Genomic DNA, 16269 nt, shown 5'->3' on the forward strand with positions numbered 1-16269 from the left:
CAAGACTACACTCCCAATGTAGAAAAGAGCTAAGGTTCACGAAATCATAAAACAACTAAAATAAAAAGAAAGTGCAGGCGAAATGTCTGTACCTGGCAGAAGTGAAAATTAAATTGGATACCACAGAGAAGACCTTTGCAACACTAACAGAGGCTGCTGAAGGAGCTCGAAGTCAAAATGCGCTGCAGAGAAAGAGGGGCACGGAGCTGTCAACACATTGTTAGATAGTTAAATATGTTTATTGTTTAAATAAGGGAAGCATATATTATTGTACAGAGATTATGACTTATTTACATTTTGTAAATTATAATGTAAGCAGAATCATTAACCCAATCAAGAGAAAAAAAATTTAAATGTGTATGCCCAAAATGAAGACTGCACTTTTTAAAAGGGATTGCACCTTTTGTGGCAGATAAAGGAGGAGGAATTATACTCAGGGGAGGAGATTTTAATTTGTACTCTGAAGACTAAACTAGACATATTACTGGTAATAATAAAACCTCAGTCCAAAATGACCTACTAGGCATGATGACTGAACTGGAACTGGTGGATGTCTGGTGTCATTTTCATCCTAACAACAGAAATTTTACATTCGTGTCCCAAATACATGGAAGATACACAAGGATAGTGAAGATATGCGTACCTATTTTAGAGTTTAGAAATGTGTTAGAATGTAGAATTATTGTAGAGACACTGACACTGCCCTCGATGTAATAAAGGCCTGAGTGTGTCATAAACTTAGGAGTAGATTTCTAGGAGACCCTCCCCCAGTTTGAACTGTGAAAGTGAGATAAGGAGAGGTTAATGTTGAGTGGAAATTCCTCAGGGCATGACTGGGTGGGAGTCTCAAAGTTTGTAACTAAATAACTTTGATTTGGAAGGGAGATGGACTTTTATGACCCTCAGGAAGGCACGTACATAGAGATATACGCACATAGTGTTTTAACTGTTACGCACACACATCCACACGCACACTCACGTGCACTCACACATACACACAGGTACGCACATACACTCACTCACGTGCACTCACATAGACATACGGGTACGCGCACACACAGGCACTCACGTGCTCGTGCACACAGACAAAGAGTTTGCAGCACACCGTGGGGGTGTTATGATGGGGTCACTTCTATAAAGCTGGCAGTAAATAACAAAGGAGTGAAGATTTTGCAGAGGGACACCGGCCTGGCAAGTCTTCCCTTCTAGAAGAATGCATGCTTAAATGAAGATGAATAAAGGTTTTGTGAAATAACTACTGAGTCCAGTGCATCTCTGGATGCTCAAAGAATGAAAAAGAACCTGGGTAAAACTGATTTCCCAACAATAGACTTTTCATGTCAAAAATCGACATGTATAGGATAAAACAGATGACAATTGAATCAATCATTGTTTCTGACCATAGCCCAGTTGTTATGAAAATGAATATAAGATCAAATGACAATTTAAAGACAAAGTAAAAAGACTAGAGAGAGAACATCAACAATATACATTTAAAAAGCTAAAAGAAGCTAGACAATTAGATGAGCTACTACCATACAAGGCAGAAGAGGGTCTCAGATATTAATAAAAACTGTTATTGGCCTTTCAGCTCAGAAAAGCACAGTTCCTAAGATCAGAAATCAAGAAATGAAACTCAAACTAAAGAAATATTCAATACTTATGTAAAATATTACAGACAGTTGTAAAGGAGGAAGCACAAAAACCTCGGAAACAAAAAAAATTGAGTTCCTTAAACCCCTTAAATTGGCTAAAATATCAATGATGGAATAAACTAAATTAGTAGTACCTATCACAGAAGCTGAAATAAAATAAAAGAGTCAATGCTAAATTTAAAAACAATAAATAACCCCCCATATTATGCAAAGTATATAACTCTACACTAAACTCAAGAGACGCCAAAATCATGGCTGGATGCAATTATTACAGTCATGCATATGGAAGGAAAAGATCCTATGCATATCATACCGTTCATGGTAACACCGGTATAATGTTGAGCAACGATAAGAAAATGAAATATCGCGATAGAATATGGGTAAACGCGCATGCGCAGTGCCTTTGTTTTCATACGCACATGGCGGGAAAAGCATGGCGGCAACGGAAAATGAGGAGGGCGAAAGCGGATTGTTGAATGAAACGGATGAACCAGAATTGGTTTGTAAAAATCCTGCAACTTCAGTGGTGTGGAACTGGTTTAGCTTTCGTCTGTCAGATGCACAACAAAGCACTATTTTTGGTAGAGCATGCTAGCAGGCCGTCGTTATTACCGTGTTTTTTGGAAAATACGGCGCACTTAAAATCTGAAAATCGACAGTGTCCCTTATAATCCTGTGCGCCTTATTTATTAATTCTGGTTGTATTTACTGACCTCGAAACAATTTTATGTGGTACATGGCGCTCGAAAATCTGTCTAATGTTTCAGTCCGACTTTGCTAAGCTACGAAGCCGCACCACTTGATGGACTGTCAGAGAACCGCTTCAGGTTATTAGGAGTGCACATCATTTGAACAGTCTTTACAGGCCAAGCATATATCTCCATCTCTCTGTCTAACAGTAAGATGTCTGTGATATATAATAATCCAGAAACTTTAAGCCGAGCATCCCGAGGACTCCAAATCCTGCTTCCTTCCCTGAGGATGCCTTTGTGTAAAGTGAAGGCTAGGAGCACGCTGGTGTTCAGTCACCTGAGCAGCATAAGAGTTCGAATGTGCTCGACAAGTCTCAGAGTGGGTCGGCTGATAGGATAGTGAGGTGGCAGCTTCACTTCAGAGCCCGACGGCATCACAGAGTATCTGCAGGACCAAAACAGATCTGAGCTGTCAGACTTTGGAGCATTTACACATTTCTTCTTTATAATAAGAAGTTAACGTGAGCACGTATGTACTTAGTGACTGTTGTGGCTGTCTTGAGCATACCTGAACTCCTCTCTGAAATGCGAGCGCAGGTGCTGAGCCAGCTGGCTGTTGTACTGCAGACAGGCCAGCAGGAGGTGGAGGCGCTGGAACAGCAGGACGGACTGAACGGGACTGGGGACCGACACTTGCAGGCCCGTCAGAACCAACACCACCTGCTGGACCTGGTAACCAATGAAGGAGAGCTGCGGGGACGGAGAGGGTCAGCGTTTGAGTAATTCTTATCATTCTGACAGAAATCACAGTTAAATCTGATGAGACCTTTACCAGGTGGGGATGAGGCTGCAGGACTCTGAGGATCCAACCGACAGACAGGAAGTTTTCAGCAGAGACACACCTGCTGGTCTGAAACACGAAGAGTTGAACAAAAACTGTGTTTGTTCAGAGCTTTCTTAGACCATATCATAGCAAATAACAAATGTTTTAAAGCTATGCAATCTGTATATAGCAGTTGAACTTTTTAGATAAGTCTACTGTGTACACAAGAATAAGAATAACTTAATGTATTAAGCTAAACTGGCTGACACTTTCATATTATTCTTGTGATTTCTTATTGGCCCTGTTTATTTAATGCAGGCCAGGTGACCCTTTTCTGGTTTAAAAAGGATGGCGAGCCAACAAAGGGCAGGGAGCAGGATTCTTAACACATCATTTCCCCCGTTTATGGACAATAGCGCTTGGACATTTCTCATGGACACCCAGATAAAAATCATGGACTTTCTCTCATCAGTGTGGACCAGTGTTTTTGAATTGGTGGTGTGTTATTTATGGGGAATATTATTGAACTTGAGAAACTGTATTGCTTGATCTAAGCTACAAGACTGTTTAGTTGTCTTTGTGCACCTTAAACCGGGCACCACTGCACCAGGAGTAATTATTTAAGTTTTTCCTTTTCTTTCCTTGTTATTTTTCCTTGGTTTTGTTTAAATACATTGTACCTGCAATAGCGTTCTGTGTTGTGTGTATTTATTGATTACTGACCATCAGCTTCAGTAGCCGTTCTTTAATCTTCTGATTAATAATATTCTGCTTAATACCTGACGTGTATTAATTCATTAGTGCTTCATCAGTGTTACAGTTGTTTAGTTTTTGTAATTCCCAGGAGAGCCTGAGGTGTTGCATAAACACATTTTACTCACAGCTGAGAAGCGCCCCCGTTGTACGCTTTATCAAACTCACCACGTGGCCTACGAGCAGCAGTTCAAAGAGCAGAGAGGCGGCGGTGTCCAGATACTCAGGGAGTAAGGCCTGAAGCTGTAAGAGGCACAAGGTTTAATGCATCGAAGGCACATGAAAGACACTTGATGTGAGCAGAGAGCAGCTCACCTCTGAGTACGTCAGAAATCCTCCACTGTGAGTTTGTGGCTGAGGGTCACATATTAAGGCAAGCAGCATTCGGGAGGCCAGAGCACCTCTGCAGGGAAACAACAGTTAATGCAGAAAAGGGAAGGTGTGCTAACATCTGGAAATGAGCTTTATAACTCTTCTCTGGGTTTCACCAGACTACAACAAAGGAAAGCAGCTCCAGCTGCAACCAAAGAAATGATAGAAAATCTCCCTGAGAATAATCACATTTATTATTTTCTCACTTTTTATTTACTATTGTTAATAGATAAACCTCACAAACACACTGGAGACACATCAGTCTATAAGCCATGAATCTGTGTACATTTCTCTCATTTTAATACAGAAAAAAAAATAAGTAAAGACTCCTCTGGAGCTCAGACTGAATTCAGTTTTTGCCATCACACTGGCATCATTATCCATCTATCGTTCAAGCCTTTATGATTCAGATTTATACCAGTTTTTACAAGAATTTTTCTTTTATAATATTTCACAAAGACACCAGTCTTCTTTTGTAACCACATCCTCTTCAAAAAGGCAGAAATCCTAAACTTCAGCAGTACGGGGAATCTCATATCTCAGCATTTTAACTTTTCCTCAGGTACTTTGGTTTCTGCACTGCCTCCAATGACTCGGACGATTTACTCCTGATATATGATTAAAAAAAACAACTGATGTTTACTCGCCACTTCTTTAGTGGATGTTATGAACTCAACCCTGAACTTCAGCCTCGTGTGATATGCCAGTGTTCTCTTCCCATTTAACTTAATGTGTCCAGTATTCATTTCATTTTGATCCTAAACCCTTCGAGTAGTTCTGTAGTCCTCTGTGTCATTGTGTATCATCACTGTGTCAGTTAGTGTATTGACTTCCTTAGATGTGGATCCCTCACTTGTAGATACATAGAAAATCTCTTTATTCCAATCTAAGCTCCTTTTAGGCCTTTACAGGAGCTGCCAACAGATATTTCAACATACCTGAAATGAGGACTGTTTAATGAAAGGAACAAACATACACTGTGTTCTGTTTACTTTTTGGCAGAGAGCAGGCTGAGTCTGGCAGCTTCGACCTCCGTCTCTCTGAACATGATGGCGAGCGTGTCAACGATCAGAGAGCTCAGTCTGAAACACAAACAGCAGAGCTTCAGTCACATGCTCATCATCATCGTCATAGCAACACACAGCAAGGAAGATATGACCTGCAGTTAGTTATTATATTGTTACTATAAATATTATCACAGTCGCAGATTCTTTCAGTGTTTTAGGTAATATTGCGGTCTTCATCCACTCACTCTGGATTTGTTCCTGAACAAACTGAATCCTGTGAATACTGCTGTTGTTGGTATAACCGCACGCAACAATAACAGGACCTGTTCTCAGTACCGATAAGTGCGAACATTAATGGGACTATAATGTAAACTTCAGCTCTTTACATGTTCTTTATTATCTACTTTATGAATGAGGAGGTGAAACTGCTTCAGGCTCGACAGGAGAAGGCAGAGAGAGGAAACCTGCCAGTGAGCAGGTTAGGTTCACAGTGTGTTATGCTGTTAATGCAAACTAAGTTTAAGTTAGCTTGTTTAAAGAAAACTCAGTTTCCCTCATCTCAGGCTTCAAAAATCTGAAGTTTTCACAAAACCCACTTTCTGGAAACAGCTGTGAAATAATGCACATCATCTCTGTAATCGCCACGCTGAATACAGTCAAAGAAACACCTTAATGAATCTGAAATCTCGCCTCTGTGGAGCTATGAACACCTGCTAAGGGGCTTACAGGAGCTGATCTGCTGTGTAGAGTCCACCGAGGCTCTGGCGGCCGTGAAGACATCCCTCCAGAGTGCAGAGCAGGAAAGTACACACCTCACTGGACTGGAAAACAGAAAATGAGTCATTCACTGCAACTCACAGGCACGTTCTGTACGTCAAACACACAGTGCCGAGCAGGTTTTATAAACTTTACCCTCCAGAAGAGCCGGCGCAGGGTAACGCTGCGGTGCGCGGCGGTCCTCAGCTCCTGCAGCAGCAGGTACATATTCTCCACGCTGCTCCCGTCCTGCAGGAGCTCGGAGCTCAGCTGGCCAAACAGGTGAGCCGTCCGCTCCCAGCTTAAATATAACATCAACATTAATACCGACGTTTGAGCCTGTTAGCAATAACAAGTTTAAATGAGCCTAAACTCGTCACAGTCCGCTGTGATGAACCTTCAGGGCTCAGATGAGGTTTCTCAGAGCAGGTCGAAATCTCTGGAAATGTTTTTATATAAATCTTTATATTGGAATATGAGCGCTACAGCTCAGCACAGCCAAGATAAAATAATATTTCAGTTCATTAAAAATATTTCATGGTCTCATTATTTAAGCTCCACTCAAATGTAAACTAAACAAATGTACGTGTTTGCAAATATTAAATGTGCAGTGAAACATCTGGAGCTGATGCAAAAGAGGTGCAGTTCTCCTGAATGTGAACTTCTGCATGATTATGCGTGGCTGATGCAGGCGGCTGTAGCTGCCAGCTGTCTGATAGGCTTCACCTCAGCTAACTGCAGTCACTGAGCTGGAGCTTTGTGGGGAGCTACCATACTGTAATCTACAGCTACTCCAGGACGCCTCGGCTTCAGTCTCAGAGAGTATCCACAGCACTAATCAGTAGAGTGGAGTCCAAAACCAGTGGGTGCCGTCACAGTGGCTATGTCCAGTGTAGTCGATGAGTGAATGATTTCTGTTTCCACAGTAACAAACTGACCTGTGACCTTTATTCTGACTGGACAAGCAGGAAGTTGTGTGTCTGCAGTCTGCACAGAACAGTTTATTACCTGATGGCAGCAGCAGACAATGAAACGCAGTTCCTCCTTCTGTAGAGCGGATCTAACAAAAGGGTGGACCTCTGAACACACACACACACACACACACACCTCAGAAATCTGAGCGAGTACACCATCAGACACATGTTTTATACTTTTATACTTTTTCATTTTATACTTCCTGTTTTTTCTTATTTTGTATTTTCTTTGTGTTTATGAGCCTTTCTGATCTTCTGGTTCTTGGTATTAGTTCTTTATCGTTATAACTAAACTAGTTCTCAGTGTAGTTACAGATTACTTTAGGGTGATTAGTTCCCTTTAGTGCTCCCATTCTGTCCTTTTATCTTTCTCGCCCCCCTTTCAGTTGTGCCTCACTTCCTGCTTCATTTTGATAGTTGTTCCTTGTGTTTGCTTTCAGTTTTGCTTCTTTTGTCTCATCCTCTGTGATTTAGCTGAGCTGTGTTTTGTTCTCCCAGCTATCTCCACTTCCCTCATTACCTTTCTGTGTCTGTGTGTATGTAACAAACAGCTTGCCTTTTGTTACATACAAAAGTTAATCCCTGTTTTCTGTGACTGCATTTAAAGTCCATATCATTACACAGGACACGCTCTGTATAACCTGCACACTGTGACATTTACTTATCTACTCCAAAAATCCACAGGGCACCTTTAAGCTCCACTTTCATATAAATAACCACAACATTTCTAAAGCTAACAGTCAATGTGTTAAATACTATTCATAGACAGTCTTCACTCACAATACTGAAGCTGTTCCACAAGCTCTGCAGGTGGAGGTAAAGTCTGGACTTCTCTGAGACGGCGTACAGGTGGAGCTCCGCCTCCCACTCCTCCTCGCTGTCCACGCAGCCTCGTCTCAGCAGACGTGACAGGACCGAACCGATCCTCCTTTGTAACTGTAACAGCACACACAACAGAGCTCGACCAAATTTACAGAGACGTGTGACCCTTGTCTAAGTTACTTCAAATTGAATTTGAGTAGATCTTCATCGGAACAGCCGCACGTTTATACCTGACCACTCTCGAGGGTCTTCAGGCTTTTCTCTGAGAGCAATGGCGATGAGGCAGGTGAGACTAAGGGGGAGTAAAAGGGGGGAGGCTGCGGGACTCTCGTGAGGCCGAGAGTCTCTGGGTTCGGGCACGAGGCTGAGCGGGTGTGCTTTAACACTGGGGGGAGCTCCTCCTTCCTCCATTGGCTGCTGGAGAGAAGAAACAGCGCAGACATCAGGTTTCTGTGAAGTGTCTGCATCATCAACTGTGTGAGTTTCATGTCGTATTCCAGCTGCACAAAACAATTAAAAACACTTTCCTGATCAGCTAATGGTCTCGGTTGCTAGTTTGAAGTCTACCTGAACACAACACAAGGTTCATGTAGTAAATTAACGTCACACTAGAGCCAAATAAGCCTCTAAAATATGCTTTGCTTTTCAAAACTTCTTTATTGTTTTTCTGCACAAATGTTGCAGCTTAAAAACAGAAAGAGCTCTCAGGTAGATTCACACAGTCATGATAGTCGTGCTCCTGAGACTTCACGCTGTCAGCTCATCCTTAGGTTCAACTTTACAAGCAGTCTAAGGTTTGGGAGTGGCAGTGAAAGAAAAGTGTGTACGTTTAATGACCTACCGGGGGTGAGCACAGCTGAGCAGCAGGGAACATTAGCGTGAGACAGCTTTTACATTTTATGCTGTTTGCGTCTGTTTTACAGTGCTTCGTCGTTACCAGGCAACAGTTCAATGACAGTAAATCTGTTCCTTCCTCCCTCCATCTCCTGCCTCATTCACAGAAGAACTCAAGGAGGATCGGAGCCCCGCATGCAACCAAGTAAAAATGCAAACTGTCCAGCAGCGAACCAGCAGGTCCTCTTGCTGTGGGAATTTATAAAAACGTGTTTGGAAAACACATCTCTACATTTCAATCATCAGTGGGCACATTCTGCTGAAAAAGGATAAATGATGGACCAGCAGTGCCAGGTGGATGTTACCTGCTGCCTGGTGTGTGGATGAAGCACTGCAGGTGTGATATTGAGGAGCAACACTGGAGTCACTCTGTGAACATGTTAATGAGCAGCAGGTAAACTAGTCCCTGGAGTAAATAAGTCATGAGCTACCTGAGACACTGGGGTGGTCATTACATACTCAGGTAAAGTGGCTCAGCTGTTAACAAGTTCACAACAGGCAACCACATTACAGTGTTGAAGTATCCCACACATAAACTTTCACTGTCTGCCTCACTCCTGCACACTCTGCAGCTTCTAAAATGATTATAACCAAATTCAACACTGGCATTACGTAATGTGTTTGCAGGGAGGACTTAAAAGCCTTTATGTGTGAGTATCCTCAAATAAAACATGCTTCTGAAGTGTGTCTGTGTTTTACTCACCTCTCTGTGGAAAATCCTGTGGAGGAAATGGAAACACAGGATGGCTAGAGTTACAGATAAAGAAACAAGACGACACATAAACCTCACTGGTGTCTTTCCAAAGGATCAAATCTCTGAAGAGACCATTCCACATGTCTCTGACTCGTCTTACAAAAAGCATAAACTTCAGTCTGATATCATTGCGTAGCATCATCAAATTACATAAACTGTCTCAGTTACCTTGTAATGTGCTTGTTATTTCAGGACAGTGGCTGTTTCGGCGAGAGGACGGGGCTGCAGGAGGAAGGCCCTCTTTCTTGGCTCTCTTTAACCAATTGCGTTGCTTCGCTGCAGGTTTTTTGGTGACGTAGACGATCCGTATGTGTTGGCAGCGTTCCTGATGCTTCCCACTGAGGAAATCTGGGATGTCGTTCACCTGTAAAAAAAGACAATGCTGTAAAGATTATAAAATGTGACAATATGAGGGAGCAGAATCAGAAATAAGACAAAACCAAGCGGTGCAGAAACGAGTCGACAGAAAACTGACATTAGCGCATCGATTCTAATGATTGACTATTTTTCAAGCAAATTTTGGTTTTGTAGAAACTATTAATCAAACTATTAATAAAAAGATGAATCTATACATTATCATGAGTTTCAGCCCTTAAAATAAAATCGGATATTTACAGAATAACAAGATTAAATAAAGATAATGTTTATATTTTGTGCCATATACAACCTTTGAACATATATACTGTGCACTTATAGTGGGTATTCTCACATCTTTCATGGATATTGATCATCTGCTGTAGACTGATTTTGATCCTGTGTGTAATAAAAGGATGTAGGATAATCCCACACTACTTCAGTAATCTTGAGGTCCGGGCACTGGGGGGTCCGATCCATGACTGATATCACTCTACTGTGTGTTTTTCCCTCCTGACAACATCTCATCTCTCCCTCAGATCTGGTTCAACAATTTTCAGTCGTTCTTGTGTCATTTTAATAATCAACCTTTTCTCTGTTTCCCTTCCTTAAGAACAGCTTCTTGACAGCCGCTCTTCCACTGAGACCTTTTCTGATGAGGCTTCAGTGATCAGCAGCTGATCAGCTGAAGGTCCTCCTCTCATATTTTTCATGGATATTGATCATCTGCTAAAGATAGATTTTAAATCTAAGTTTTCAGCTAACAGATCTTTGTGAATAATGTTGTTGTTGTAAAAATATTATTTTGTGCCTGTGAAACTGTGTCATCTTTGGCAACTTAATGACAGAAAGAATGATTGTGTTTTTTATGACACACTGCTGTTGTCATAAAATAGTAAACTGGTTCTTTGCTAATATTCTGTTATGTGTGGAGACAACACTGGTTCATCTGAGTTAAGATCCTTTTTTATGCTTGGATCATAGTTACTTTGAAAGCCTGGAGAAGTATTGCTAAAGAGCACTTAAAAAAACAGCAGAAACATCTATAAAATACAAAGAAATCAAAAACTTCTGGATTGTATTTTGTCAGATTTTATTTTATTGAGTGACTCTAATTTATTTAACTGCTTTTTCAATGTTGCATTGAATATGTTGGCGACTGCTTTGTCACGGGAACTTGAATAAAGCACGTCTCATCTTCTGAGCGGCTTTAATTTTGCGTTTGCCAAAGATCGCGTTACAAAAGACCTGATTTCTGTTTGTTACAGTGAGCAGGTTCGAGTCCCAGTAAGTTTCCATGAGCTCCCAGTGCTCTGAAGATCCTCCACAAAGTGGCTAAAGGGTGGTGCTGAGGCCATGGAGAGGCCAGCACAGGTCATCAGGTGGTAATCTTAGAGTTAATGCAGATGGGATTAACTCTGTTAGGGCCGAGTTAAACCTCTGACATAACGAGATGAAGTTAGAGGCTCGGCGTGACTTTTGCTGCATGTATTGCAGCTCTGTATTATGTGGCATTGGAACTATTTTAAGCTTTTAAAGTTTAATTAAAATCTGAGGATAACAGCTTCCTCATTAACGGTTTGTCTGTGCTGCTCTTTGGCAGGTTGATATACATGAAGTACTTGAAACGGTCACATGGGCAGCCCTAACAATAAGTACATACCAACATTACTGACAGCTGTTAATCATACCTGAGTCCTGCTCCGTGATTGGTTTCCAGGCTTCCTGCAACTCAGGTGCTCTGAGGCTCAGTGCAGCTCAGTATGAGCAGACATGAAATATGCAAACCAGAGCAGGTGTTACGCTCTTGTTCTCGCCATCAGCAGTAAAAGTGAGAAGTGAAACCTATAAATCGAACTAACTCGTGTGTAATCTGAAGAGTTTAACAGGGATTAATCAGCAGAAGCCGGTTAGTCAGTGAACGCATCATGTGACATGCATGTAATCTAACGTGCTTTAGTCGTGGTTTGGCTGTCACTCAAGGTTATGTCAGTTAAGTCTCCAAAAACCTAAACTTATTCAGTTTACTGTCAAATTAGACAGAAAAAATTGAGCTTTAACATATTCTGCTAATAGAACTAGCTCTAAAGATCCACTAATTACCTCATTGGGTTCAGCTTTAAAGATGTCACAAGTCAAAAATAATAGAAATCTATGGGGTCCTAATTATAAACTGCAAACTTCATCCATATTTATCTCTAAATGTTCTTTAAAAATCTGGAGCTTGGTTTTAAACCTAAGCGTGAAGAGTTAAACGTCAATATCAAGTTTAGATTTAAAGTCTGACTGTAAATTCTCATCTTTACGGCTCTGGTCAGAAAAAAGCTAGACGAAAGGCCAGAGCCATTTAAATGTGTGTGATGCTTCTTCAGCCCTAGCTCTCAGCCGAACTTCACTGCAGGAATATCAACCAAAGTGCAAACAGGTCACAACCCTTTGGGCTTTGTTTTGCTGTCTTCTCTGGTTTGTTCACAGTTTAGGTTTCAAAGATAACTGAGATTTTCCTTGACTCAACATCCACTCTGTGATGTCAGTCTGGAGATTATTTCGTCTTGATGCATTCTCAATCATCCAGGTAAATTAATCTCCAAAGGTTGATTCTGTTCATCTGGATGTAGCGTTTTCAGTGGGAGAAACGTTTCGTCACTCATCCAAGTGACTTCTTCAGTCGACTGAAGAAATCACTTGGATGAGCAGAATCAACCATTGGAGATCTGGTGAATATTTGTAAAAGAAATACAGATATTTTCTTCTACAGCCACTTCAAAATGTAGGCCTTGTCTTGTCCTCTTTCACCTGATGTGATACACGTTGCAGTTTTGACACAAATCCCTTCTGAACACATCCTGTAGACTCATTACAACACAGCTTCCAAATGCAATGTTAGGATTTAACTATTAAAGTTTTCGAGCCTTTACTGAACAAACGAGACATGAACACTTCACAGTATGCCTATTTTCTCGATTCATTGATAAATATTTGGTCTGCACAACAATATCCATGACAGACATTAAAACAGTCACGTCATCATTTAAGATAAAAATACTGGAAATGAGTGCTTTAACTCTGTACTGTTTCTTTTAAAAGTTTACTTTTATTTACCTTAAAAATAACTTACCTTAAACGCCAATTTAATAGAAAATCCAATAAATATGGTAGAAGGTTTTTCTGTTGATTTTATATCAATATTAAAAATACATATATTTTTTTATCATTTATTGAAAAACGTCTTAGGTCTTCACAGTATTTACACTTATTTTCTCCAATAATAACAAATATCTATCGGCAAAATACTAATTTTTTTTTCAAAATATCGTATCTTACTTTATTAAAATCAGGTTATAACAGGTCATGTTCAGATTTTTTGTTTGTTTTTTCGTTTAATAAAATCAGCTTTTGGATTTTGTGTCGGTTAATTAGGGCGGGATTAATGCAGTAGAAACAAAAATAAATACTTTTTTAAATCACTTTTTCTGTTCAAACTCACCAGCTCGATGTAACGCACGCGCCTGAAGCTAACGGCTGCCGTGAGAGTGCGTGGCGAGTACTCGGTGAGGTACACGCACTCGTCGCTGAGCACCACGTGCATGTACACCTTGTTGATGGACTCGGACAGCACCACGCACGGCTCGTAAGCCCGGATCCGTTCGTACACCCTCCGCTCCAGCTTCCGCTGCAGGAACGAGTCCAGCCGCGCGTTCCGCCGGCACAGCAGCGACCCGGAGCCGCTGTGGGCCATGACGGGACCGCTCCGTGGAGCCGCCGGTAACGCCTCTGAGATTTCAACCGCCGCTTTGTCGCGAGGCAGGTGCTCACAGGTCCAGCTCCATCCGGTACGTTTGAAAAGTCGAGTTAAGATGAACACACGCCGCTGGTTCTGTCCCGGTTCTGGACAGTGAGCTGTAGGTAAAGCGCCAATGACTCGAGCCGTCAGTGCGTCTGCTCTCTGATTGGTCAGCGAAGAGGAGCGGAACATTGCTGATTGGCCAAACGCAATAATTATGTAGTAATTACTGTACTTAAATAATATATGTCATGATTAAATAAATAAGTATATATATATATATATATATATATATATATATATATATATATATATATATATATATATATATATGTTTTACTGAGCCGTCTGAGTGAATAAATAATGATGCACATGAAGCGTGTCGCTCCCAGTGAAGGGATGGAAACTTACTGGGGCTCGAACCTGCTCACTGTACCTCTTTTTACATGTTTTATACAAATAATGGTTTGATATGGAATTAAACCTCATTTTATATTTAACATTAGTTATTAATTAAATGATTCTGTTTATTCATAATATTTTGGGGGAATATTTGTTAATTTCTCATATTTTATTTGCTTAAAATAGATTACAGGTTGCAGTTTTATGAATTTCTTGTGATGGATATTAGCCTATAAATTAGATTGTTGTAATTTAATAGCATTATAAAAACATACAGTCTGCGTTAAACCTTTTGAATGATAATAAAATATTTTTTCTTTTAATTTCGATGTTGTTGCACTTTCTGACTCTTACCACTAAGAGACGGCAGACTGCAGATTATCACAGTTTCTTCCTGTCTCTCTAACACGGTTCAGTGAAGAATAAATCTTTGTGCTGCTGCTGACAGATTGCGTCTGTGTGAAGCATGAAAAATGCTGAAAATGTGGCATTGTCTCCTTCATCCTCCTTGTCCTCCTCATCTTCCTCGGGATGACCGTTTCAAGCGCAAAGGCGGTTTGAAGGGAAGTTTTGTAACGGGATGAAAATGTTAACGGAGGACCACACACACACACACACACACACACACACACACACACACACACACACACACACACACACACACACACACACACACACACAGCATGAAGGTTGTTGTTCTTGCAGTGTTGTTTCAGAGTCAATCTTTTTCACTCAAAGAGGTTTGGTAAAGATTCAAATTCATCTTAATCTGCTGTTTGATTCTGTCTTAAAAAAATTCTAAATTTTGTGTTTTCAGCATCCTCAACTCTGAATAGACTCCAAAACACCACAAAAAAGTGAATGTTTATAAAGACTAAATCATAAAAATTATGCCCTTTCTCTTGTTGGGTTACAGCTGTCACTGCTTGCAGTTTTAGTTTACTGGTCCTTGTGAGCCGATCAGTACTGTACTCCTTTATCACCATCAGCACCATCTTCCTCACCATCACTGTGTCTGTGTGCAGCTGCAAAGAGCAGCGGTGGGCTGACCGCGCACACTACCGTCTTTGTTCTGCAGAAGAAGAAGTAAACACTTTGCCAGCAGACAGAGGGAGAATATAGCCTCATGACAAACACACACACACACTGGATTTGGTTGGTTATGACCTTTGTGGCATTTTGAAAGTATCAAGGATTGTAACATCTAGTCTTTTTACTGAATCAAAAGGAGATGCTGGAGTTTCATGAGTTTGTGTTTGTCATTTAAATTCAGTCTTGCTTAATACACAACATTCAAATTACTGTCACCTTACAGTAATCCTGATACTTGTACTTGATGTGTTCAGTTTAGTTATTTGCACTCGTGTTCAAACTACTTCCAGTCTTCTTCTTCTTCTGGCGTTGTTACAGCGGATGATCTGCCTCCATCTCCTCCTATCCCAGCATCCTTCTTCTGCCCGGCAGTTCTATCTTCATCATCCTTCCTCCAGTATGTCTTCTCTCCCTCGTCTGCATATGTGCAAACCATCTCAGGCTCTCTGACTCCAAGCTGTCCCCCTGTCCTCCACTTGCTTCCAGTGAATATCTGAACATGTTCAGCTTGGCCTCCAAACCAACATCACAGCAGAGGGTTAAGGTTTAATTAATAACTACTAGTTAGCACCTCCACCCTGCCAGCAATCTCTTCTTCTTGTGCACTCTGTTGCTTTGGATGGTGACTTTCATTCCTCTTCTCTGCAGAGCATCCTTCCACTTCTCCAGGTTCTCCTCCACCTGCTCCTTACTCCGGCTGCAGATCAAAGTTTCATCTGCATCTGTATTCTCTAGATGTTTGCAGATCTCCAGTAAATTGCCCAAATTGCTCAGAAATGTAAATTTTTACAGTTGCAGCATTAACAGACACCCCAGAGTAGCTTTTCGAAAGGCAAGTGTAAACAGACTCACACGGCTTACAGTCAAACATTTGAATGTTTGAACTCTGATTCTGATTTTGATTTTAATAAATATGAGAGAGCACAGTGTTTATTTCTGACTGTGGTATTTCAGTTTCTGAGGCTGTTCTCTGTAGATTTGACGGAAACGGGATTTTTGTTAGACTTGTGGTTTCGTTTTTAATAAATCTGGAGAATTGTTTTATTCAGAAGTTTGATGTTCGGTCCTGTGATGAACAAAAGTCCAAACAAAAGACAAAGACGTACAGAGATCTCTCTCTCTCTCTCTGTGGGTG

General features: G+C 40.9%; 1 protein-coding gene across 2 annotated transcripts; it reads right to left on the reverse strand.

Annotated features, from left to right (window-relative positions):
- Positions 1-77: 77 nt before the first annotated feature.
- cUnh12orf56 (chromosome Un C12orf56 homolog) lies at positions 78-13919 on the reverse strand. 2 transcript variants are annotated; one of them, XM_082509735.1, is made up of 14 exons: positions 13344-13919; positions 9671-9866; positions 9452-9467; positions 8085-8268; positions 7813-7968; positions 7067-7137; positions 6215-6359; positions 6029-6123; positions 5288-5377; positions 4239-4326; positions 4092-4166; positions 3180-3257; positions 2916-3097; positions 78-2792 (listed from the first exon to the last, which is right to left on the reverse strand). In XM_082509735.1, exons 1-14 carry the CDS (start codon positions 13830-13832, stop codon positions 2681-2683), a joined length of 1977 nt encoding a protein of 658 aa, XP_082365861.1. In that variant the 5' UTR covers positions 13833-13919; the 3' UTR covers positions 78-2680. The 2 variants fall into 2 exon arrangements, with proteins under 2 accessions (XP_082365861.1, XP_082365860.1); XM_082509734.1 differs by having other exon boundaries at positions 79-2792; positions 8085-8271.
- Positions 13920-16269: the final 2350 nt, after the last annotated feature.

Source organism: Aulonocara stuartgranti, assembly GCF_965226115.1.
Source record: "Aulonocara stuartgranti genome assembly, chromosome: 17".
NCBI classification, from domain to species: Eukaryota; Metazoa; Chordata; class Actinopteri; order Cichliformes; family Cichlidae; genus Aulonocara; species Aulonocara stuartgranti.

Bases quoted from the DNA above. Each gene is read 5' to 3' on its own strand.
- cUnh12orf56 (XM_082509734.1), bottom strand. From the start codon at position 13,832: ATGTTCCGCTCCTCTTCGCTGACCAATCAGAGAGCAGACGCACTGACG. The intron at 7,138-7,812 runs GTGAGTGAAGAC...GTGTGTGTTCAG, and splicing joins TGTGGAACAGCTTCAGTATT to AGGTCCACCCTTTTGTTAGA. The intron at 6,360-7,066 runs GTAATAAACTGT...GTTATATTTAAG, and splicing joins TTGTCTGCTGCTGCCATCAG to CTGGGAGCGGACGGCTCACC.